Source organism: Natrix helvetica, assembly GCF_964273705.1.
Source record: "Natrix helvetica genome assembly, chromosome: 3".
Lineage (NCBI taxonomy): Eukaryota > Metazoa > Chordata > Lepidosauria > Squamata > Natricidae > Natrix > Natrix helvetica.
In genome coordinates this window covers 60999597-61025666 of record NC_138549.1, presented here as the reverse complement: position 1 = coordinate 61025666, position 26070 = coordinate 60999597, and the positions used below count along the sequence as shown (strand labels likewise).

General features: G+C 38.1%; 1 protein-coding gene across 3 annotated transcripts in view; it reads right to left on the bottom strand.

Moving 5' to 3' along the window:
- PBX1 (PBX homeobox 1) overlaps positions 1-26070 on the bottom strand; it is a 291924-nt gene that overhangs the window by 41753 nt on the left and 224101 nt on the right. For 2 of the 3 annotated variants that reach the window (XM_081948963.1, XM_081948965.1), the window contains exons 3-6: positions 15483-15727; positions 13735-13925; positions 10936-11071; positions 1148-1307 (exon numbers count right to left, since the gene is read on the bottom strand). In XM_081948963.1, the coding sequence (XP_081805089.1) occupies positions 1148-1307; positions 10936-11071; positions 13735-13925; positions 15483-15727 (732 nt within the window). The remainder of the gene's footprint in view (positions 1-1147; positions 1308-10935; positions 11072-13734; positions 13926-15482; positions 15728-26070) is intronic. The other variant, XM_081948964.1, reaches the window with a different exon arrangement.

Sequence of the window (26070 nt, the reverse complement as noted above, 5' to 3'; positions counted from 1 at the left end):
TCATCTTTTAATATACAAAGTCAAAATGTATGGGTCAATTCTCAGGTCAATGACCAGCAGATTATTGATTATCTGATAGGAAACGAAGTGTTACAAAATAAATAATTCTGAATGATAAACTTCCCCTCTATTTACATATCAAAGTTGGAACTTTAACTTTTTAACTTTTATTTAATTTCTAGACCGCCCCTCTCCCAGAAGGGACTCGGGGCGGTGTACAGTCATATTAAAAACAGTAAATATACATAATATAAATATAAAATAAATATAGGGCTGGAGGAGGTAGCAATAGTTTACTGTACAATAGTTAAAGTTAGATTAAAATTTAAAAAAATTAAAAATACATTAGAAACACCCCTAAAAACTATCCCAGGGTAAAAATATTTGCCAGGAGGTATGAATGGGACTATAAATGGGCCAGGCCAGCTAATTGGAACAGGTGAGTCTTAAGTTTTTGTCGGAAGGAGCGGAGGTCGGTAGTAGTTCTGATATGGGGGGGGGAGGTCATTCCAGAGGGTTGGGCCCATCACCTGGAATCAGGTAATTGCTAATATTTCTATCCTGACTTCTTTGACTTTATTTAAGATAATGCAATTTAATTATTCCTTGAATAACTAAAATGAAAAAGACACATTGGAAAGGTTGAGGAACTAGGACAAGTTTAGAGGAGATCCACAGGTAATAAAATCAACAAACAACATTTAAACGGTAAGGCCCATTCCAATAAACCACTAGATTGACTGACTGAAAACATCCACAGCAGCCACAAGTATGTATTCTAACATGTTTTCTTCATTAATGTGATTTCCACAGAAGAAACTTCTTTTTTCATGCCCCCCCCCCAAATAAAAATTCTGAGTTACCTCATCTCTCCATTATTGAAACATATAGAATACACACAGCCAATATTTTTTCTGACACCATCAGAAACTCAGAATGTTACCTAGGCAAAAATCCTCAACACATTGCATTGTAAGTATGTAGTGAGACTATATTGCCTTTAGAAACAAAAAACGGACAAGAACAAAATTGTCTAATCAAACAGGAACTCAAAGTGAAAAACAAGAAACATACATTTATACTAAAAGAAAATAAAACCCCACTGGAAAAAAAGAACAATAACAACCCAAAAGAAAAAAAAACTAACCAGCTGAATTGGGAGTTGAGGGTGAGTTAGCTTGGCTTCCATGGGCTGACACATTTGTAGCAGTGACAGCCGTTTTGGCAGCATAAATATTGGCTTCCTCTTGAAATTTACCTATGTTCTTCTTGTACCGGATTCGTTTATTTCCAAACCAGTTTGATACCTAGAGTGAATTTGAAAAAAAGACAAAAACAAAACAAAACAAAAAGGTACCTATTAATAAGACATCAAAGTTATGACCAGGATGGGAGACTAAAGGGCATGCGAAAGTGAATGGAAAGGTGGTTACATGATGCTTTTTAATAGTTAAAAAATGTGCTGCCTCTGAACTTACAAGACATGGGCATAGCTCACCAAATGTCAAGTTTCCATATATAAATAAAAGCTACTTGGAATCTTTTCTGAAGCTTTTTACATGGCATACTAAACTTCTAATCATAAATCTGAAAACTTCTCAAGAAGCAAGAGAGCTTTCAAGAAGAATCTCCTATCCTAAGGCATCATTTTTTCCTATAAATCAGCTCCTACATCACAAGTAAACTTGCACATTTTGCTACCGAGAGCAAAAGCAAGCAAGATATATTTTCACTTTAAACCTGCTGTAAAATGTAGCTGTTTAAAAGGTAAAATCAAACGTATTTTACATATAGCATCACAGAACATAGAATTACAGGTTTGGAAGGGACCTTGGAGGTCTTCTAGTCCAATCTCTTATTCAAGCAGAGATCCTATGGGTGTCAAACTTGCCGTGTCACATTGCTGTCACATGATGTTTCATGATGTTTTTTTGCAGAGCTGGTGTGGGTGTGGCCTGTCCCACCCACACCACATCTGGCCCACCAGTTTGACACCCCTGCCCTATACCATTCTTGACAAATGACTGTCCAATCTTTTCTTCAAATTTTGAAAGACAGTTCATACTTTTAACTTTTTACAGAAAAAAAAACCAGAAAAAGTGATGTTAATGTATATTTTGTTAGAATGAATTATTAGATTCTACAGAAGAAACTTCTGTTTCTCATGCCCCTCCACCCAATAAAAATTCTGAGTTACCTCATCTCTCCAAATGCTAATTTGCAGAGATTCTTAGCTCAAATATGAAACATGTCAAGATGAGTGCCCCAGGTAGCATAAAACCCTTATTTTCATAGATATGATCAGTTTAACATATGACAGTACAATTTCATGTGCTGGAGGATGGGGTGGAACTGTTTGTTGTTCCCAACATGAGCTCATATATTACAGAATATGTTTACCCAAGTGATTTTAGGAATTTAAAGAATCAATTAAATGAAAGCTCACAATAATCCAGAAAGAGAATATCTCCTGCTCTACACGTTTTTGTTGTATCATATAAAGCTGGATCTGCAATTCAGTGTGACCATTCTCAAACTGTCACTTTCATGCTGAGTAAGAAGTTGCCTACTTGTAAAAAACAAACAAACCTCACAATTAGTACAGGTAATGGAGATGTCATTGACAGACAGAAAAGTCCTCTTGATTGAAACTATGTACCTGATTCAAATTAAGCTCTTCTGTCTAATACTGTTCTCTTTCTGGTAATTATTCCCTAGTTCTGTGTCCACCAAAACCATCCCTCTGGCAATCCAGAGAGGCACTTCTGGTGGTACTCTTTGGAACCTATGCGAACCACTGATGTTTGTTAATATTACAGAGACTCATAGTTCTAAAGATTACACTCACAATCATAAGGGATATGGTATGTAATCACAAAGAAGATATATTTTTGTAATTATACTTATAATTACCTCAATGGAAATCAGAAAGTTCTGGGTTGTTTTTATTCTCTTTACACACACACACACACACACACACACACACACAGCTTTCTTTCTTTCTTTCCTTCCTTCCTTCCATTCTCTGTAAAACGTTTAATAAAAATTATTTTAAAAAATCATATGGCAATGTTATTAACAATCTTATATGATTATCATAGTAATTAATTTGGAAAAACGCCATGCTATGCTTTCCTCTGGAATCTACCTGGATGACTGAGAATCTTCCTCAACTGTGTATCTTCATTGGCATATTTTCTGTGGAAGTTGAAAACTCCAGATAAGCCTCCTGCTCATCATCACAAGTATTATGTCACTTCAAACCAGTCTATATGTTTGAATATGAATATGCTTACCGGTTATAAGATGCTACCTGAGAACTTTGAAGGAAGCTGGTTCCTGTGTAGTTGTTGATTTGACTTACTATACCAAGATTAGTGCCCTTCTCCCCATTTCCTTTTGTTCACATAGCATATAGAAAAACCTTGGTTGAGACACAATGTTGATAAACTTCTAAGAGTTCTACTGCCAAAACTAGAGGTGTATGAGCTATAGAATGCTATCATGTTTCTATAGAAGTAGAGATTGCCCTTTTATGTTGTCACTGTCACACTCTGCAGTGCCAAACAGAGGATATTATCATCTTATTGTAGAAAATAGAATGGCCCTAGGTTATTTATTGGCCCCACAAAGGGAAGCTTGCAAATTATTGAATTCTTCTTGTTGTGTTTGGATTAATCAATAAAACTGCATTGAGACTACACTGATATACAGTGGAAGACGTAGCTAAAGACCAAGTCCAAAGAGAGAGCCTAGAACATAGATTACTATCATGTATATTCATCTATATGGGCATGGATAAATGTGATTTTATTCATTAAATTTCTCTTCCTCCTAATAAGGATGCACACATGTGTTTATACAATGTGTGGATCTCCTTGCTTTGGAGCTTGTTGTGCTGTTTGTAAATCTTGTCAAAGGTATAAAACATTCTTAGTTGATCATTATATCCCAGCTCCGCTGCATATTAATTATTGTGTTGCTCCCCTCTACTACATTATTCACCTGTACATGGGAAGAAATGGGGGAATATGGGCAACAAGTACTACTATCCTTACAGACATTTGCTGTGAGGGATTTTGAACTGCAAGTAGAAGGCAGGCAAACTGAAACTGCCTGAGAACCCTGGAGGAAAAGGAGGCAGGAACATCCATGGCCAATTAGTCTGATTCCTAATTTAAGTGGGCATTTCCCCCATAACAATCTAAAGTCCTGTGTCATGTCAGTGATCTCTTTCCAGAAATTATCAGTATTGGTGACATGAAAAAGATTTTAACAACTCATATAAGACAAACTTTTTTCAGTACTTTAGCAATGTAAGTTTTCCACCAGTCAGCAACCTTGCTGTATTCTGAAAAGAAGGAAGGGGAAAAATTCCATTCACATATTTTATATAAAGTTGGGTCAAGTTAGATAATTTCATGGATATGAAATGCAGGGAGTCTAAATACCTTGACTAGCATAACCTAAGAGACTGCTGCTATAGTATCTCGCCATGATAGACTCAACAAAGGACAGTAACATTGAAGAAAACTGGTAAGTTTTGTTATTTCAAATAACTTTTGAAAGAGGTTGATGCTCAAATATATATACTCAGCTTATGCTATTGTGGTACAAAAATACTGATACTACCATCAATTGTGAGAAAAATTATCCTCTGAAACCAAATTATAAGATACTGGAGATCCCCAATGAAATTGAATGATTTATACTGGAGCATGAGGCTTCCTTAAAACTAAGATACATTAAGATTTTCTGGAAATTTTGGCTTTACATATAACATCTTGGACAAGTAGAGGGAGTATCATGGATCGTTCTTAGTGTGTGTGATTGTGTGTGTGTGTGTGTGTATGTATGTGTGTGTGTGTGTGTATATGTATGTATATGTATATATGTGTGTGTAAATATATGTGTGTGTGTGTGTGTGTTGCATTTGTGCTGATAAATAAATGGAGACAAGTATAGATCTATTTCAAGCTGTTTAGCTTTCATCAGCTAGCCATACCTTACTGGGATACAAACCTGGGCTGTTTTTACATATTAGGCAGTTATATTAACCTCTAAACCACAAGCTCTCCTCCCTTATCAGTTGAGCCAAGGAAATGATTAAGTGTTATGTCAAAGCACCTGGTATGCCCAAATATGGGAGGGAGCATACTGCTTCCCTTTTGTCTTTCAGGCAAAATATTATATACCAGGGGTTGTAACACAAATACATACATATATATATATATATATATGTTGTATTTGTGCTGATAAATAAATAAAGGGAGACTAGTATAGATCCATTTCAATCTATACTAGTCTCCCTTTATTTATTTATCAGCACAAATACAAGACAAATATAAAAAGGCAACATTAAAAATAAAAATATGGTTTTCTGCCTGGATGGTTTTCTGTAATGAGCCGAAGGACAGAAACATACATACATACATACATACATACATACATACATACATACATACATACATATATAAAAGCTGTGTTTTGAATAAAGCACATAAAAAAAGTGAAATACGTACATGGAAATCTGTTTCATACTATAACTAGTGTGAACTATTCAAGTGTTCATATATCCTGATTACAACAGGACCTGACATGAAATAATAAAAGAATGATATAATCTGATGGCTAAAACCATTAATAAGCTCATGTAAAACTTAAGAAGAGATCCAGATCTGAACATCTGGAAAGATCAGAAAACAATTGTCAACTCCACTCATAATTCTATGGTGAGATCAGAGTTCCTGGAGCTGCTAACTTAATCCTGGGTAAAAAAAAGCAACTGATTCCCTTGTTTTGGTATCTTTAAAAAAAGAATTAATTTGATGGAGGATTGAAAAATGTTACTTATAAAACTTATAATTAGATTCAAATTACAGTTGAATCTAAGTGAAATGATTAACAAACCACATCAAGAGAAAAGAGGATGAGAAAGAAAAGCAGCAAGAAAAACAAGACGTATGTAATTCTATTGAAAGAATGTTTGTTTCAATTATTTTCAAATATCATGAATACATGAATACATAAATATTTAAGTCTCTCTATGTTCTTCTATTAATTAGATTACAGTGACTTTGATACATTCAAATCCTATAATTGTAAAGGAATAACCAAATAGTTAAGTCATGACACTACCTGTAAACTGGCTAATCTAAACCCTGTAAAGAAAAAAAAAGGTTTAATCATAAAGGAATAGTTAAACTATCACATGAGCTGGAACATTTTTTTTTAATATGGCAGTGAAGTATCTCCATTGTATATTGGTTCTGGTATGGGTAATCTCTCATTTAAACAGTTTTAGTTAAGTGCCAAAAATCTCTTTAAAGTTTCCTTTCACAATTTAGGATGAGGCTATTAATTATTTAATAATATGGAATTCTATCTACTGGACCTTGTGTTCTCTTTGAATTGTTTGAAATCTTATATTTGTGCATAATTCTGGCACAGTAATCTTTTTGTATATTCTCCTGCTTGATCTAACAAGGTTGTGAATGTTGAGCTCAAGATTAACCCATTACATTTTTAACTTCCAAGTTCTTCCTCATGATAATTTCTGAGTATTGTAGTCCTCAACTTACAACCATTAATTTAATGGCCATTCAGAGTTACAATGGCACTGAAAAGAGTGACATATGACCAGTTCTTACACTTATGATTGTTGCAGCATCTCCACAGTCACAGGAACAAGTTATGAGTATTTAGCACCTGGCATGTATTTATGATGGTTGCAGCGACTTAGAGTCCTGGGACTGTCACCTTCCTAGGGAGCTTCTGACAAGCAAAGTCAATGGGGGAAACCAGATTCATTTAACAACTGCATGATTAACTTAAAAACTGTAGTGATTCACATAACAACTATTACAAAAATTGTAAAATGGACATGATTCATTTAACAACTGCCTTGCTTAGCTCAATTGTAGTCATAAGTCAAGAACTACTTGTATTACATTATTTTCAAAACCAGAATCCCATATTTATTTTTTGAAACAATTTTTGTTGCCTTTTTTGTCTGGGAGGGTTTCAGGAAATAATTAAGTGGTAATTAAGGAAGAAACTCACAGATGTCTAATCCCCCTGGCAATTTTAAATGGTAAATTTCAGGTATTTTAATTGTTTTAATTTTATTGTACTGTTTTTTTAAACTTTATGGCTATTTTATTTATGAATTGTAAAAATGTTTTATGTATATACCTCCTCCATGCTATATGTTTATATATTTAATTGTACACCGCCCCGAGTCCCTTCGTGGAGAGGGAGCGACTTATAAATTGAATAAAATGAAATAAAATAAATGTTTGAAAAGGTATGCAAAGTCTTAATCCAAAAGCATTTATCTTTCTTGAAATCTCTTTAATGCAAGCCATTAGGATTTCTAATAATATCTGGTTATCCATTTAGCTTCCACACAATTACTACAACAGTTTCTTTTTATATTAGGACTTCTTGCTGAAATCTGAATGCTAGAAACATACATAAAACTCACACATTTTCCTCTCTTGTAATACACATGCCTGCCTATGAGTAAATACAGGTTTATGTAGAATGCTAGTAAGTAAACTTTCCCCACTTTGTTAAAGCACAGTGCATGAATATGCTTTGTATACCCAGCAGTGTTGGAAAAAAAAACCTCAGGAAGGCAGAATACTACAGAAAAGGCCTTGTCCATTTTCATAATGTTTCAGTTTTTTGCTGAGGCACTATCTCTTGATTCCTTACAATAAAAGTTTACAACTATTTGGTTTGTACACTTTGGTTAGTTTCACTACAACTAATCAAACTAACCAAATTCCGCTGACAAGACCTTAATTTTAATATTATCTTTTATAGTCATAAATATAGCTAGTATAATAATAAAAGATAATATCACAAATCTGCCTTCTGTAAGCTTCAAACCATAATAAAGCAGTAATTTAATCAGAGGCAGGTTCTCTTGTTGCACTTCTCTCAAAAGATATGACTGTATCTCCAAGGAAACTGTACTGGAAAACAGTTCTTGGGATAATCAGGGTGTCATGTACAAAGCCTTACCAAAAATCTTAGCCTACAGAAATTTACCCTCTGATGGTCATTTGAAAGGTATTAACAAATCAGAACAGGTCATTTTTGGCAGGATTTAGTTCTGCAAGCTTCCCATTTGTGTCTGCATTAGCAAATTATATGATATTGGTAAAATAATTATAGTTTTTGCTTTGTAAATCTTCTCAGCATTTTTCATACCAAAATAAAGGCTTTGATGCAAGGTTGGCAAAGTTGTGAATAACATTGGTTTCAACAAAAACTGATGAACCATTCTTCACTGCCACTAGGAATGGTGGGGCAAACAGAAATTCTCACCAGAATGTGAATAACCGCTGAGCTGGCTAGAGTTCTGCACCATACAGAGGTCTAGATAGTCCGTCAAACTGACTTTAATAAGCATAAGAATTTGGAAAGTCTGCGCAAGCTCAGAAAATATTGTTATACACTGAACAGTAACTGGACACAAAGTACTCTGTGTATTGTTTGGCATAATAGAAATTATTTTGAAAATCTAGCCCTGCTCTCAATACACGATTGCCATGTGGCCTTAATAGTGAAATACACTGTTTTTCAGATTTGCGCCGGTTGGAGGGGATAGGAGTCGGAGGTACCGTTTTGCGGTGGTTTGGCTCCTACCTCTCCGACCAGAGGCAATGTGTGTTGACAGGGGGACAGAGGTCGACCCCGAGGCCACTCACTTGTGGAGTGCCACAGGGGTCGGTCCTCTCGCCTCTCCTGTTCAACACATATGTGAAGCCGCTGGGTGAGATCATCCGTGGTTTTGGGGTTGAGTATCACCTCTACGCTGATGATACTCAGCTGTATATTTCAACTCCAAACCACCCCAACGAGGCTGTCGAAGTGATGTCCCGGTGTTTGGAGGCCGTCGGGGTCTGGATGGGGGACAACAGACTTAAACTCAACCCCTCCAAGACTGAGTGGCTGTGGCTACCGGCACCTCGGTTCAGCCAGCTGATCCCATCGCTGGCCATAGGGGGCGAACAATTGCCCCCTGTGGAACGGGCGCACAATTTGGGCGTCCTCCTTGATGCCCGGCTGTCAATGGATGACCATGTGGCAGCCGTGGCAAGGGGGGCGTTCCACCAGGTTCGCCTGGTGCGCCAATTGCGCCCCCTACTGGACCGGGATGCCCTATGCACGGTCACTCATGCGCTGGTGACATCCCGCCTGGATTACTGCAACGCTCTCTACATGGGGCTGCCCTTGGGACGCGCCCGGAGACTGCAGTTACTTCAGAACGCAGCCGCGCGGGCTGTGATGGGGAGTACGAGGTACTCCCACGTAACACCTCTCCTGCGCGAGCTGCACTGGCTGCCTGTGGTTTTCCGGGTGCGTTTCAAGGTGCTGATTACCATCTTTAAAGCGCTCCATGGCACGGGACCTAGTTACTTGCGGGATCGCATCCTCCCACATACATCCCTGCGGCCAATACGCTCACACAAGGAGGGACTTCTCCTGGTGCCGTCCACTAGGCAATGCCAGCGGGCGACACCGAGGAGTAGGGCCTTCTCTGTGATGGGCCCAACCCTCTGGAATGACCTCCCCCCCGACATTAGAACCACTTCTGACCTCCGCTCCTTCCGGCAAAAACTGAAGACCCACCTGTTCCGATTAGCAGGCCTGGCATAATTCAACTGTCCCTCCTGGCAAATGTATTATATCTGGTTATTTTAGGAGCTTTTTAATTTACTGTATTTGTTTTTAGGGGTTTGAATTTATTTTATATCTGCTTTGTACAGTTCTTTTAACTACATTTTAACCTCCTCCATGTCAATTGTCAACTGTACATATTTAATTTAATCTTATTGTATCCTGTTATATTTTGTATGAACTGTACACCGCCCCGAGTCCCTTGCGGGAGAGGGGGCGGTCTAGAAGCATTAAATATTATTATTATTATTATTATTATTATTATTATTATTATTATTATTATTATTATTATTATTATTATTCCTACCATCTGCAGAGAGGTTTGCCTTAAAATTCCTTGAACACTGCTAGCAAATTTTATTGGATAAATTTTCAATTCACATGCATCTGATTAATCTGTTTCCCATGCAGAAAGAGTATTATCCAAGGACACTCCTCTCCCGTATGTTGAAGGTGAAAATACTTAGTAGTTGCAAACAAATTTTTCAAAGAATCGTAGAATCATAGGGCTGGAAGGGACCTCAGAGGTCAATCCCCTGCCCATGACAAGAGACCTTATTTCATCTTCTTGAAAACCTTCAGTAATGGAGGACCCCGAACTCTGGAAGGAAAACTGTTCCGTTGGTTAAATGTTCCATCAAGAAATTTCTCCTAAATTCCAGGTAGGATATCTCTTTAATGAGCTTCCACCCATTGTTTTCTGTCCTGCCCTCCTTATTACAGAATAAGTCAACACCCTCCTCCCTGTATGATTTTTTCTGCAGTCCCCTTATCATTTTAGTTGCTCTACTTTGCATTCTGGTTTGTCTATCATTACTTATCTTTAGGAATTCCAGTTAAGCTTCCAAGAAATCAAAGGACTGCACAAAATGCAGTTGGAAAATAATGGCCCTGATGCAAACAATATAATCTCAGTTTCCATTTTAATCTTATATATTCTACACATGAAAATAAAATATTTGCATAGTCGCTACATGAACATTATTTTTTTTACAAGTGAATGAAAACAGTCCTGTAAAACTCTATTTCCAAATAAAACCAAACGTCTAAAACATCTAGTTTCATTTTTAAGCAAACTATCTATTTTTGTTCCTGTCCACTGTTTTTCCTAGGTACTTTGCCCAGCATTCATTATTGAATTCATGCAAACACCTTCTTGTAGCCTTTCTGCCTTAAAGAATGGAAAGGTAGATGGAAGGATGGATGATGGCCACCCTATAGATGAGCATCCAGGTTTCTTACCTGTGAGACTGTGATGCCACATTTCTTGGCTAGTTCCTCTTTGGCTTCCTCACTGGGATAAGGATTGCTGAGATGAGAATAGAAATATTCATTGAGAATTTCTGTAGCCTGCTTGTTGAAATTTCTTCTCTTCCGCCTGGGCACAAAACATGAAGGATAATCAGTATCAGTGATTACAGAGCATTATTTTTAAAAGGTAAGTTCAGAGCCCTGAAATTCCTTCTTAGCTCCTACAAACAGACTGATGCTCAGATATGTCATCTTCTTTTCTGGTTTTTACTTTCTGGGGCAAGCACTAATATACTTGGTATCTTCTTGCTACTTATACCACAAACCTCATTAGCTGTTTTCTGATACTTTTTGTCTGGTAAAGCACTTTTTGTTTGTCCTTTCTGAGAGCAAAAGATGATACCAATAGATATTCTTCAGATATCTAATTCTGCTCCTTGCATAGAGTTAAAATATGGTTTGTAAAGTTGTAACCCACCCTCAGTTAATTTCCTCAGTTAAATTGGTTGACTTATTATTTAATGAAAAACTATGGTTGAATTCAGACAAAATCAATTTCTTAAATAATAAAAATATTACATTTGGGCTAAATCGGTTCATTGGGCACCTCCCTCCCACCATGTATCCACTGCCTCCTTTGCCATCTTATATTAATGATTTCCCACGGCCCAGCCCACTTGCCTGTCTTCCCCTCTGCCATCCCCATGGTCCAGCTCTCTTGCCTGCCTTCCCCGTGGTGCCCGTGGCCCAGCCTGTTTGCCTGCCTCCACAGTGGCCTCCTCATTGCCTGCCTGCTGGCAAACAATGGATGCTGCAGAGACAGGGCAATTTCCTATGTACCATCCCGAGCCCCTTCCCTCCCCACTCTTGGGCTGACAAAATAAAAGCGACTAAAGATCGCGACTGCCTGCTGAGCCTGCCTGGCACATGCTGGCAAAAGGACGCTAGGGGGAAAAAAAGAGAAGAGCTGATGGAAACGCCCCATTTTCCACCTCCATTGGGCTGTCTGCGCCATGCTGGATCAGGATGGGGAGGTGGAGGGAAAAAGCAAAAAGCCCACTCGGTCTGTACTCACCAGCATGACAGAGAATTTCTCTTCCAGCTCACCGGTTTGGGCATTGGGAGCTTGAGGGGTAGATTGTGTGCCCAGAAATCCGTCTGCTGCTGCTCCAAGCTCTGGCTGCAGAGGCCACCAGTGGGCTTGTTAAGGCATGAAATATGATCCGCCCCAGCCATATGTTTTCCAGCCCGGGCTGCTTGGAGTTAAAAGCATGCAATATGCTGCTGGTAAGCTCCTGGGTTCCTTGCTGTCACTTGAACCCAGGAGCTTAGCAGCAGCATATTTCATGCCTTAACAAGTCTGCTGGTGGCCTCTGCAGCCAGAGCTGGGCTTGGAGCAGTAGCAGATGGACTTCTGGGCGCACAATCTACCTTTCAAGCTCCCAATGCCTGAACAGGCAAGCTGGAAGAGAGATTCTCCATCGTGCTGGTGAGTACAGACTGAGTGGGCTTTTTGCTTCCCACCACCACCACCTCCCCATCCCGATCCAGCACAGTGTAGACAGTCCAATGGAGGTGGAAAACAGGGCATTTCCATCAGCCCTTCTCTCTCTCTCTCTCCCCCCCCCCCCAGTCTCCTTTTGCCAGCATGCGCTTGGCAGGCAGTCGCAATCTTTAGATGGGTTTTTATTTTGTCAGCTCAAGAGAGGGGAGGGAAGGGGCTCCGAATGGTACATAACAAATCACCCTGTCTCTGCAGCATTGGCCCGCCTACGCCACCCCACCTTGCCATGAGTGACATTGAGTTGGCCCTGCCCCTCAGTCACATGATCCACCCAGCCACATCCACCCAACCAGTCACCAGGAACAACCAGTTACTTGAATCCCACCACTGATCAGAACTCTGGAACCAGGTCATAAGTAGATTTTGGGGGGGTCCATCATAACTTCAAACAGTTGCTAAGTGGTCAGTTGTAGGTCGAGGACTGTTTGTGATTTATTCACTGAAAAATGGCAAAGTAAAGATTTCCTCAGCAGTTCTACTCCGAAAAGTATCAGGTAACGTTCATATGCTCCCAATCTGTTTGTGTTGGAGGCACTGTTTAAGATGCTTCCAGACTGAAAGGATTAATTGATGAGATTACCAATACCCGGTTTATGCCCAGGTGTGTGTGTGTGTGCTCCTTTCATGTCCCCATAAAGTAACTGGAGTGAATGAGCTCACCCTGCCATGCAGCAGCACTCGGGTCTTGAATGAAGTCTTGCTAATCTCCAACCCAGCATTCTAACTACATGAGCCATTACACTCTTTAGCTCATAGGTTAAAGAAATAGGATGGTTAATTGTTGTTCTATAGGATCTAGTTATTCTATAGGCAGTTACAAGTCTTCGTAGCTCATATAAGCTATAAGTCCTTCGGGAGAGGGTGCGGCTAAGAAATAAATATTTATTATTATTATTATTATTATTATTATTATTATTATTATTATTATTATTATTATTATTATTATTATTATTATTATATGATGTGTAATAAACTAGAAATTTTTGATGCTATTCTACCAAAGTACTAATCAAAATTATTGTTATTGTTCTAAATTAAATAAATAATTTTAAAATTAAAAATGTCTAGCCCAAGCAAGTGTTTACTAGCTCATTCCCCCTCCCCTCCCCATTAATTATTTTGACGCTAACATGCAGTCTATGGGGAGAATCAGTTCTCTAACTTGGAAATGATTCCTAATTGTCATAGACAAATAGGCAAGTATATAGGTCTAGTCTAAAGCTCACCGTGCATCAAGAAATCGAGAGCGCAAGATCATGACAGCTTCACATGTGCTCTGTTTGAGTTGCATCTGGATGGAGCTGAACTTGCGGTGGATGATGCTGACCATCCTCTCTATCTCTTTGGGGGAGATAGGCCGAGTCCTGCTCTGTTCCCGCAGCAGATTCATCACGTGGGTCGTGAACTCATTACATGCCTGAGACACAGGAGAAAGAGCATGAAGAACCCTTGGGACTATGAAATCATGGTAAGGTGGCATGTTGCAGCTCTAAGGATGCATGGCACATTTCTTTGCTCCCTCAAACCTTTCTACTTTTCTGCCCCACAGTCTCAAACAATTATTAACATTGTACAATATTAAAGATGGGGCAAGGTAAAGTGAGAGGGGAATGAGGGAAGAAAACAGATATAAACATTGAACTGATTGCATACATGAATGTATATTAAACACACATTCTGATTTATCCATAATAAGCTTCCATGGGATCCTCAAGGAAAAAAAACATGCATACAGTGTACTTTGGTATATAATTTAGACTTTTGGTTTTTTTTCTTAAATCTCAGTTTAAAGACCCATTCAATTATTGTGTAGCCAAGGATGCAATTGAATGCATAACAAAAGTTAGATCCATTGCAAAACATCTGTAAAGTTCAATTTATACCAAGTTCTTCCACAAGCTTTAAATTGCATATCATCTTAGATCATAGGCTTTTTAAAGTGATCTGTTGCTAAAATTTTGCTGTCAAATTTCAGTGGAAATAAAGAAAAGCTTTTGGATGCATATCAAAGTCTCAGGGACTGCATATAGACTAGGGTCTGTTTACCCAAGTTTCAAATATTGGGACATACAAATCTAAATCAAATTTGCATGTCTATCTGATGTGTGGCTGGAGCCTAAGCTAAATAGAGTTGGGCTTTGTTTGTGCCTAGGTGAAAGACCACCTAGAAACTTCCTTTAGGCCTCATGGATTCTATGACAGAAGAAAGAGATGGGGACATGTGCATCTGAATTTATTTTATTCTCATATTCTCATATTCATTCTCTCTCTCTCTCTCTCTCTCTCTCTCTCTCTCTCTCTCTCTCTCTCTCTCTCTCCATCACTCTCTCTCTCTCTCCATCCATCTCTCTCTCTCTCCATCCATCTCTCTCTCTCTCTCTCTCTCTCTCTCACACACACACACACACACACACACACACACCTTCCAGATATATGATGGAAACATACAGAACAAGGCCTCAATATTGTCATATAATCCTAATTTAGAATAACAAAACACACTTGTGAAAGAAAACAGAATCTACATTTAGGGCAAAACTCAGATGTCTGAAAATTTATAAAATTTGTAAGCTCCACATTGTTGAAAATAGTAACGAACAGTACTGCCTTTCCTGAACTGCATCATTTGAAATGGGGGAAGGGATGGAGGCTTGCCTATTGGAATGTTTCCCATGAACACAATGTCTTATATATTAAATAAGTAGCATCTCAGCAGATGGGTTCAGCCTATATGACTTTACTTGTATGCTATTTTTCTACATGCCCTAAAATAGTACATGGCTATTTCATGTATCCACACTTCAGCTGAAGCAGCAAAAGCAGCAGATGCAATGAAAACACTTGCCAAGTCCGTTGGTCAAAAAATGCACCTTCCATCTCTGAGCCAAGAGAGAACAGAGGATTGTGCTACAGATAAGGCCAAACTAACACTATCGCTTGGCCTGTGTAACAGAGAAAGAAATGTCACCAGTACCTGTTCATACTTCTCCAGCTCTGTGTGGTAGATCTGCCGAATCTGTGAGAGTTTTGCTCTGTAGTCAGAATGTTCTACGGAATTGTCTGAGCCGGCACCCCCTGAGGCTGCCGCCGCCGCTGCTGCTGCTGCTGAGCCCCCTCCTTTCTCAGGGCCAGCTACCCCTTCTGCTAAGAGCATGTTGTCCAGCCGCATTAGCTGTGGGTCTGTGGGTTCCTCCTCCTGAGCTCCTCGAATGCTCAATACTGTGAAGGAAAAGGCACTGATTAAGTCACAGAGCAATGACAACGCTTTCCTGGCAATGACCACGCTTACCTCCAGCTCTGTGTTTGCAGACAAACTGTCTTTTCTGGAGCGTTTTACAAATAAAGCAAGATACTTGTATATAAGTGCTCATCAACTTAAAACTATTCATTTAGTGACCATTCAAAGTTACAACAGTGCTGAAAAAAGTGGCATGACCAGACTGCACACTTACAACTGTCGCATTGCCCCCATAGTCACATGATCAAAATTTGGGTCCTTTGCAACTGGCATGGATTTATTTATTTATTTGATTTCTAGAGCCTCCAAACTCAGCCAAGTGATTCTTGGGAAGCTTGTGATTCTAAAATTATAAATCAATTAAAACATTTAAAAATACACCAACAAAACAAGTTTAAACAGCAGCTGTGATTATCAATTAATAGTAAAGCCAAGTAATGGGGTACTTAACAAATTCTGAGTACCTGGGTACCTAAAGATTTTAACGCTTTGCAAGAGGCCAAAGGGATTGGGGCCATTTTAATCTCCAAGGGGAGAATATTCCATAAGGCATGGGCTACAGCTTCTTCTAGTTCTACAGCTGACACTCTGGCTGATAGGACCTGCAGCATGCCCAATTTACTGGATTGAGTTGGATGGATAGAAACTCTTGGGAATAGACAGTTCCTTTGCTAATCCTACCCCAAGCCATGTTAGGGCTTTAAAGGTGACAATGAGAATCTTGAATTGCACCCAGAAACATACTGGCAACCAGTGCAGCTCATGGAGCAGTGGTGTTACATGTGCTGTGTAAACGTCATTTATTACATTTGCAGCCACATTTTGCACCAGTTGAAGTTTCCAAATATTTTTCAAGGGCAGCCCTATGTAGAGTGTGTTAAATAATCTAAGTGGGAGGTTACAAGGGCATTGATGGTGATGAGCAGGGCATCCTGATCTAGGAATGGGTGCAACTGGATGAGGATGGTTTTAATATTCTGAGATCTTGTGATTGCTATTTGCAACCTTTCCAGCTGGCTTCCAACAAGCAAAATCATTGGGGGAAGCCAGATTCACTTAATGACCACACACTTCATTTAACAACTGCAATGTTTCACGTAACGACCATGGCAAAAAGGTCATAAAACCAGGCACAATTCACTTAACAACTGCCTAGCTTAGCAACGGAAGGACCAGTCCCAACTGAGGTTGTAAATCAAGGACTACCTGTACACAAAAAGAACTTCAGAAAGGCTAAGTCTGTCCCCCAGTTGGAAATGTATTTGCATTGCTTTATTGTATAATTTTCTTTCTTACAGTGTCTGCTAATGAAAGCTGTGTGTCATACCAGACAACTGCCTTAGTATTCATGAAATTCTCAATGTATGTGGAAGGCATTAAAGTTAAGATTGCAATAAAATATTAAACTTTTATAGCCAAGGGCCTATGTTTATTTATTTTGTTTTAATTGTTTTTTAAAGGCTTTATGATGTATACTGCCTAGAATCTCCTGATGAGCTGGGTCGCTATAGAATTCAAGTAAATAAAACAGCTTTAAAATATTATTATACATATTTTTATAATAATTGCTTTAAAAATGAAATCTTTCAAACAACTTCAATTTCTGGTGGCTTCTTATGGAAGTGGTTTACATTGCCATTGCCTTTTTCTAGGATGACTTCTCAGTGCAGATTATAGTTCTGCTATTCCTGGAGGTTTCCCATCCAAGCACTAACAAGGCTGGTCCTTGTTAGTTTAGGTCAGTGATGGCGAACCTTTTCGGCATCAAGTGCCCAAACCAGAACATGCACATGTGCTGGAGCACCGGAAACCCGAAGAACAGCTGGCCAGTGAGTATGTGTGCACTGGCCACTTGGTCTTTGGGTTTCCAGCATGCTGGTCTTCGCGCTCATCAAAGCGCCGTAAACCTGAAGACCAGGTGGCCAGCCCGTGCATGCATACTGGCCAACTTTTCTTTGGGTTTCCTGCACTCCAGGGCACGCAAAGACCAGTTGGCCGGTGCGCATGTGCACGCCAGAAACCAGAAGAGCAGCTGGCAATAGCATGCATGCCCACAGAGAGGGCTCTGCGTGCTACCTCTGGCACATGTGCCATAGGTTCGCCATCATGGGCTTAGATCAAATGAGTTAGATGCTACCGCCACAATTATAAGAGCCCAATTATAAGAGCCTAGAGTCCTAGATTGCACTTGCAGCCCATCTAGTTCAGCAATCTGTTCTCACAATGAACAACCAATTGCACAAGAAAGCTTACTGGTTTCTAAGCAGATGGCCTTTAGAAGCAGCCAAACTACCAGAAGGAGGAGCCAACTTCATGACGATACAACATGCGGTCTCGACACTCTGAGACCGCCGTTGATACTTTTGCCACTCGATGGTCCATTTGGACCTAAACCATCCCGCAGAGATGGTGATCAGGAAGACGAAGTCTTGCTGGTCTCAGGGACACCACAAATTCCCTGATTGACCCAAGGGAAGCTCTTCAAGCTGGCGGTAAACAGGCAGCCCCAGGCTGATGAAGTTGGGATGGCTCCGGAAGGAAGGAAGGAAGTGAAGAGAAAGTGAGTCCATCTGGTGAGGTATTTTTTCTATTTTGAGAAAGACTGCCCAAAGAAACTTTTTTTAAAAGCCAAATTAAATCCTTAAGCAAAAGAATTAAGCGGTGAAATTAACCTATATTGGGTTGCTCTGGATAGCTTTTTTTTCTTTGTAACTATACTTTGTGTATTGAAGTGCTCGCAACGTTTTTTGTTTCTCCTCTTAAAGTGAATGGATTAATTTTTCTTCTTCTGTTTTTTGTTACTTTATTTTTTGACTTTTGGATTAAAACCTTCCTTTTTATTTTAACAATTCTTCGTATTACTTGTTATTAAATTTCATTAAAGAACTTTTATTTCCTATAAGACAGAGATAAATATTAGAAAGTGAAAGGTAGCAATACTGCCACTCAGAGATCAGAGGCTGGAGTTTTTGAAACAACGTATTTCTTCTCTTTTCCTTTTTGATCTTTCTGACTTTGTAGCTGAAGCATTTGCAATTTGTTTACAGAAACTGATAAAGAGCCAAGGGCATGAATTGTTTCGCAGGTGCTTTTTGAGAACTATTTTGACAGGAGAGAGAAAGGGAAAAAACCCCAGAACCCTTCTCCTTTGAAGAGCATAAAATAACTTCTGTTTATGTCAATCTAAAATAAAAAAATAAAAGAGGCCTGGAAGGCTTGAGTGGCAGTGGTTATTAGTTTTTCTTTTTCCTCCTTCTTTTCTGGAAACATGGATCAATACTCAGATGAGGAAACTTTAAAATTCGAAAATATCTTGGCTGGAATTCAAAATCTACTGGAAGGATGTGGGAGAATTGAGAAGAAGCTGGAAAAATTAGTGTTCCTCACAGCAAAAGATGAAGGGGTTGGAGCCCCAAAAATTAAAGGGGAGAATGAAGACATAGAAGATAAAGACAAGACAATAGATGATTTTATTAATGGAGCAAATGTGAGTGAAAGTGGAAAGAAGGGAATATGGAAAAGGGAATTCGACGAACTGGAGCTCTACCTCAGATTCCAAGATACAGAATATAAAGGAGATAAAAAGAAGACTGACATCACAATTGGCAAGAGAGATAAGACTGCTTTGTTACTGGGAAGATACAGGTTGACAATGAAAGTTGATAATAAAAATTAGTTAATTTGGTGATCAATAAGTAGGAATTTAGTAATTTTTAGATTGTTTTAGATTGTTATTAAATGTTTATTCGTTAACAAATAATTAATTATAATAACAATAATGAAATGATAATGGATACAGCTTAATGATATATACCTGTACTGGCAGACTAGTAAAAGAAATTTGGATATAAATTGCAAATTGCGATCTGGGAAAAAGACCTATAAATTTTATTAACCAATGTTTATTCAGATCTTGTCATAAAGGTGTAATGTTTTTTGGATTTGACGAGAGGAGGTTGGATATAAATAGTAAATGATTTTTAGCCAACTATAATAACAACAAGGAAATGTCAATGGATATTGTTTAATAATAATAATAATAATAATAATAATAATAATAATAATAATAATAATATATATATATATATATATATATATATATATATATATATATATATATATATATATATATATATATATATATATATATATATATATATATGCGCTCTGGTTTGGCAAAAGAAACTTGGATACAAACTCTAAACAGCGATTTGAAAAAAAAAGGAAAAAAAAGTTTTAGAAACTTTATTAATTGACTTTTACTTAGAACATGTCACAAAGATGTAATGTTATTGGAGGATTTTTGAAATAGCTAATGAACGCCATTATGTGGTTGTGCCTTTAAGTATGAATTATTTGAGGTAAAAGCACGTTCAAATAATTGTAGTCAAATGAGAATTGTGGTACATTGATAGTAAGATATACAAAGATTTTTGATTTAAAGTGTATAATCTAATATGAACTATAAGTAATGACTGTGGAAGAAATGCATGAAATTTATCTGTAACTAATCGACACGCTTTCTACAAGATGTAATGAAGGGTGATTCTTTTTTTGTGTGTGTTTTTGTTTAATTAAAATAAAATAAAACTTTTTTAAAAAAGAAGCAGTCAAACTACCAGCAAGCCTAATGTCTGTTGATCACCATGACTTCCAATAATATTAGTACAGCTCTTTTTTTGAAGAGAGCAGAATTTGCTAGCAAATTCCAAGTTTTATTCTTCTATTTTAGCCAAGCCGAGGAGAGTCCTTTGCAGGCAATAGTTCCCATGTATTTGCATTGCTCACAGGATACAACACCCATGAAGATGACAAAAGTGTCAAATTACACTGATCGTGCTTATCTTTCTTGATTATAAGAACAGGCATTATTCCTGTTGGGCAGGCATCAGGATAATTCAGAAGAGCAACCACTATAACCATTTATTTTCCAAAGATAATAATTATCTAGAGCTCTAACAAAAGGGATGAGGATACCCCCACTCATGATTTGCAAACACAACTTTATATCCTAAAAAGTTACTGGAACTTGAATCCCAACAAATAGGTCGATTACTGTAAAGTAAAACAATTTTAAGCAGCTCTAAAAATGTAACAAGTGCAGGCTGATCAAGTGAAGTCACAATGGTTCCACGATGAAATAACCATCTTTCATCCCCTTTACAATAATGAAATTCAGTGTTGAGAAAAGTAAGGTTTTACATTTAGACAAGAAAAATGAAATGTTCAGGTAATAGAATAGGTAATATGTGCCTCAATAGTGGTAACGCAAGAGGGATCTAGAAGTTCTAGCGGACAACCACTTAAACATGAGCCAACAGTGTATTGTAGCCACCATAAAAGCCAATGCACTCCTAAGCTGCATTAAAAGAGGGATAGAATCAAGATCATGTGAAGTGTTGGTACTGCCTTGGTAAGACCACACTTGGAATATTGCATACTGGTTTGATTGCCATAGTATAAAAAAGATGTTAAGACTCTAGGAAGAATACAGAGAAAAGCAACAAAGATGATGTGGGGACTGGAGGCAAAACATACGAAGAAAAGTTGCAGCAATTTTATATGTCTAGTCTAATGCAAAGAACTAGGGTGACAGTTGATAACAGTCTTCCAATATTTGAGGAGCTGCCATAAAGAAGGCAGGGTGGACCTATTCTCCAAAGCATCTGAAGGCAGGGCAAGAAGCAATGGATGGAAACTAAACAAGGAGAGAATCAACCTATAACTAAGGAGACATTTCTTGACAGTCAGAACAATCAACCAGTGGAATGGCTTGCCTCTAGAAGTTATGGGTACTCCATCACTGGAGATTTTTAAGAAAAGACTGGACAATTATTTGTCTGAAATGGTAGAGGTCTCCTGCTTGAACAGGGGATTGTACTAGAAGACTTCCAAGGTACCTTTCAACTCTGTTATTCTGTTAATTGTTAGTCCATTGCATTCCAATGTTTTCTATGTAATATTTTCTTGTTCTGTGAAGATATTCTTTCATAAATAGCAATTGCAAGTTTGGGATAAACTGCACAATATTGACAGGTGAAAGTGTGATTTCAGTGTCCTTATGCTGTATTCAATTTGTACCTTTACTTTCTCTTTGAAAATTCAGTCTGTTTCATTACTTCCATTTGATTACAGATGAATAGCCTTTCTAAATCAAGCTGTCAGTTTTCCCCCCCACAAGAACAAGTAGAAGGAGGGGCTTTAATAACTAATCCTCTCTCATTTTTCCATTTTAAAAAATGTACTGTAAAGTATCACTAGTTTTTTTTTAAGAAAACACTAATGGGAGTAAATAAATAATTAAAGCATTCCCCACTCTGTTGAAATATAAAAGGGCATAGACTCACAACTCATACCAACTGGGAGCAATGAAATGGAACAGAAATTCAAAGAGGAGAGTTAATATTAGAAAATTGATGACTGGAATACAGACATTAAAAAGGTGGACATTACAGAAAGGGCCAAAGTACAGGGCTAAGTTACTTGAGAGACTTTCTGTCTCCCATAACATCTGCCTGACTGATTTGATCCTGCAGGGCTCGAAGATCGAAGATTCCTTCAATTAAATATTGCCATCTATGGAGACCCTGGAAGTGCACCTTCTTTGTAGTAGCATCTGTCCTCTGGAGCGAGGTTGACCCCCACCATGCTGTTAGAATACCCATGAACACTTGGCTCTTCACCCAGGCCTTCAGGGATGAGCAAAATAAGACTCTTCTTCACTTGCCATCTCTTACCTTTATTTTTTATGTTTTATTGAGAGTTGGGCAACATGCAAATTTAATAAATGATTATTGTTATCATAATAATGAACTTTCCACAGATGAGGATGTTCTTGGATAATGTTATAGCAATATTTTAATTTCTATGCAAACTCTTTATATCAATCACTCTTGCAAGTATTTGTAGAAAACCATTCCTTTACTTTGCAATAAACTGAAGCAATTAGAAGGACACTTCTAGAAGGGACGATAGGACAGATTACTCTTATAGTTATTTTTAGTTTCTCTTTGGGAAGTAACCTGTAGATTATTTACCAAATTTGATATATAAAGATCATATCAACATTAGGAAGAGTACTTGACCAGAAGCATCTATCTACATGAAATCTTGCTTAATATTTTTTATAGAAAAAATAAAAAAATACAGTCTAAATGCCTATCTATTCATGTGGTTTGCTACAAAATAGATAAACTTGAAATTAATTTTGAATTCCTTCCTTTCTATCAGAGTTCCCCAACCTTTCTGGCTTTGCTGACTGGCAGAGGGCAGAAATGATGGTTCTGCACAAGTGGCTGATAAGCGTGCACACATGTGCGTAGGTCCATTTTCATATGTGGCAGGCATGAATGAAGCATGTGCACATGTGCTCTCCTGCTGCTTGCACAAGTGGGCGTGTGCCCCCTTCTGCAGCCCAATTCCGAAGGGTTCATGGCTTTATATGGATTTGAATAATGCATTCTCCATAATGAGAAAAGTGTGTTTTCTTAGTGTCATCTGACCATGCTATGGTTACAGAATGGATAGATGGAAAATTGTACTTGTAAGAAAGATTAATAAAATAAAACTTACGGTATTCTGAAAAATCTTCTTGTGACTTTATGTTAAGTATGTGAAGTGAAGAGTGGCACAGTACCAAAGTATTAATAGTGTGCTTTTCTTAATCATCAGAACCTAACCAATTCTGATGTGATTTCTAGTGCTCAGATTCTTTTTCCATTTTAAGAGAAATTAAACCTGACTCCAAAGCAAAGTATGAACCTTATCTCATGTGTTGCATTCCAGGATGCTCTTTCCAGTAGTTCGTTGTCATTGTTGTTGTTGTTATTATTGTTATTATTTTAGCTGGGGATAGCTGCACATTAGTATGCAATAAAAACCAGAGGCTCACTTTGCAATGACACTTAAAAAGGATGACTTGAAAGGGAATGGTTGGAATGAGGGCAAGACTAGCAAACAGATTACTGCAGAACTGTGACACACTTCTCCCTCTAGAGATACCTTTCTGTGCAGAATCATTAACATTCTGGGTTTCCCTACTCAGAAAAATGAAGCCAAGCTAGAAGCTGGTGGAAAAAAAGACAAGAACAATTAAGGATGCAGCAAACCAGTAGGAAGCTTATCCTATGAACATATTCTTAGATCAAAAAGGGTCTCTGATCTGCCTGTTGGTTTGTTTTTATGATAGAAGTGATTTACACAAGCAAAAGTCAGTCCAAGAGCCAACACTGTCTCCTGAGCAAAGCCTCCTTAAAATAATTGTGGTCCTGCTATGCTATGGTCCATCAGGAGCAAATAACAAGCAGGTCAAGGCCACAGTGAACTCAATAGTTCATCTAAAATTGAAGGGTTTTTGGGAGCAAGTAACAAGAAAGTCTTAAGATCTGCACAAGGAGATAGAGCAAAAAGCAAACAAGACTGGGGCTATTATTATAGCGACCAGACATGTATTTTGTTTGTTTTTAGCTCACCGTGTTTAGTGAATCCAAATGTTGTAGCTTCTAACCAACAGTGTATGGTTTATAAATCAGTATGAACCAGTTACTATGGCTTGTTCAACAAACTACAGTTAAAAGAAACCATGATTCAACACAATATGCTAGTGTATAAAAACAAAACTGTAAGCAGAATTCCCCAAAGACAAATACCTTGCATACAAGAGAGAAAGTGTCAAAGACTAAGCCAACAGGTCAGGTAGTACAATCTTAGTTCTCAGAGTCAAATGTTCTGAGTCAGAGTCAGATTTAAGCTTCAACAGTTCTCGTGCCAACTATGGGCATCCATCAGGAGTGTGTGTGTGTGTGTGTGTGTGTGTGTAACAGTGATGAAACATTTATGACAATTGACATACCATACTTATATCAGACATTACACCCCTATGTAAGTTTGCCACTTGTTTGATGATGTCCCCATGAGCTATTATTTCATAAGCACTGCTGTTTGCTGTGAATGCTGTTGATACTAACAGTTCAGATATTCTAATGTAACATTTTTGCAATTGTAAGTTGACTTCAAAGAACTGAATTCCCTAGTCTCTTAAACAGATCAGTTACTTTTGATAGTAAGCATAGAAGAGATTTATTTGGAATGAAACACTTACATACTTCCAATTACCTCAAAATGAATATAAACAAGCTGCAAATCTTTGTAGCACTTCAGGTTTTTTCCTCATTTGCACTTAAAAATCCCTCATAAAAAGCCAAAACTCTGATACGAGATGCAAAAATTTGACATAATAGAAATTACAAAGTTGCAAGAATGACGGCATTGCACCCATAAGATTAACATACTACATATTGGTCCAGTTAACCAGATATTGGCAAAGTTATGACTAAACATAGCTGCTGAAATCTAGAGTCCTGCTCATATCCTATTTCGATTCTTTATGCCAGATTCACTATAATCTAATGTAAGCCACTGTGTGCATCATGATTTACAAAACAAGAAGTATATTAGATCTCAGCAGCAAAGAAAACAAAATGTATGATGGAAGATGCAGAAATTAAATCGAAACACCATGGTCAAATACAGGAAGATGGTTTTTAATGAGATCACAGCAGCTAGGAATCCAAGAACTATAAAACAAATTCTATGTACCAAAGGAGGCTTTAGACTCGCTTTGCTTAAGCAATATGCCACATATCCTCATTTTGAATAGCAAACTGCTTTTAAAGTTGAAGTGAGTTTGAAAATGTTATAGAAATAGCATTCAATATGCCTCTTGTATAAGGGTGTCCCAAATCATTCCTTCAATTCTGATTTTTTAAAAAATATTGGAAAATTAAGTTGTATTCCAATCTTGAGTCTAGAAAAGCAATCCCTGCAATTAAGTAAACAGGATGCCCATCTTGTCAAATCATCTCTGCTATACAAGCCTCCTTTTTTATCCAATTGCCATCATAACAGGGGTGGGTTCTTACGTGAACCAGTACCGGTTTGCTCACAGATGTGCTTCGTGCGTGCGCCGGTCATGCATTGCTTGCGCATGCAGAGTTTGCTTTCAATAGTTGTGTGCATGCGCAAAGACCATTAAAAGTTAATAAACAGGATGCCAGCAATGCCAACGGAGACCGGGAACCAGTTCAGAGGCATGGCTAGCCTGGGTCGCTGCTGGTTCTGTGACCCAGGCCAGATTATCACTACCGGTTTGACCAAATTGGGCCAAACGGGAGCGGTCCACCTCTGCATCATAACCAAAGCCAAACAACATAAAATACATTTTTGCACTTCCATTTAACACATATTTCTTCTTTTATTTTCTAATCTGGAGCCATTCCCGAAAAAGAAAAGCAGGACAGTAGCCCAGGAGCTGTTTCAATCTTTT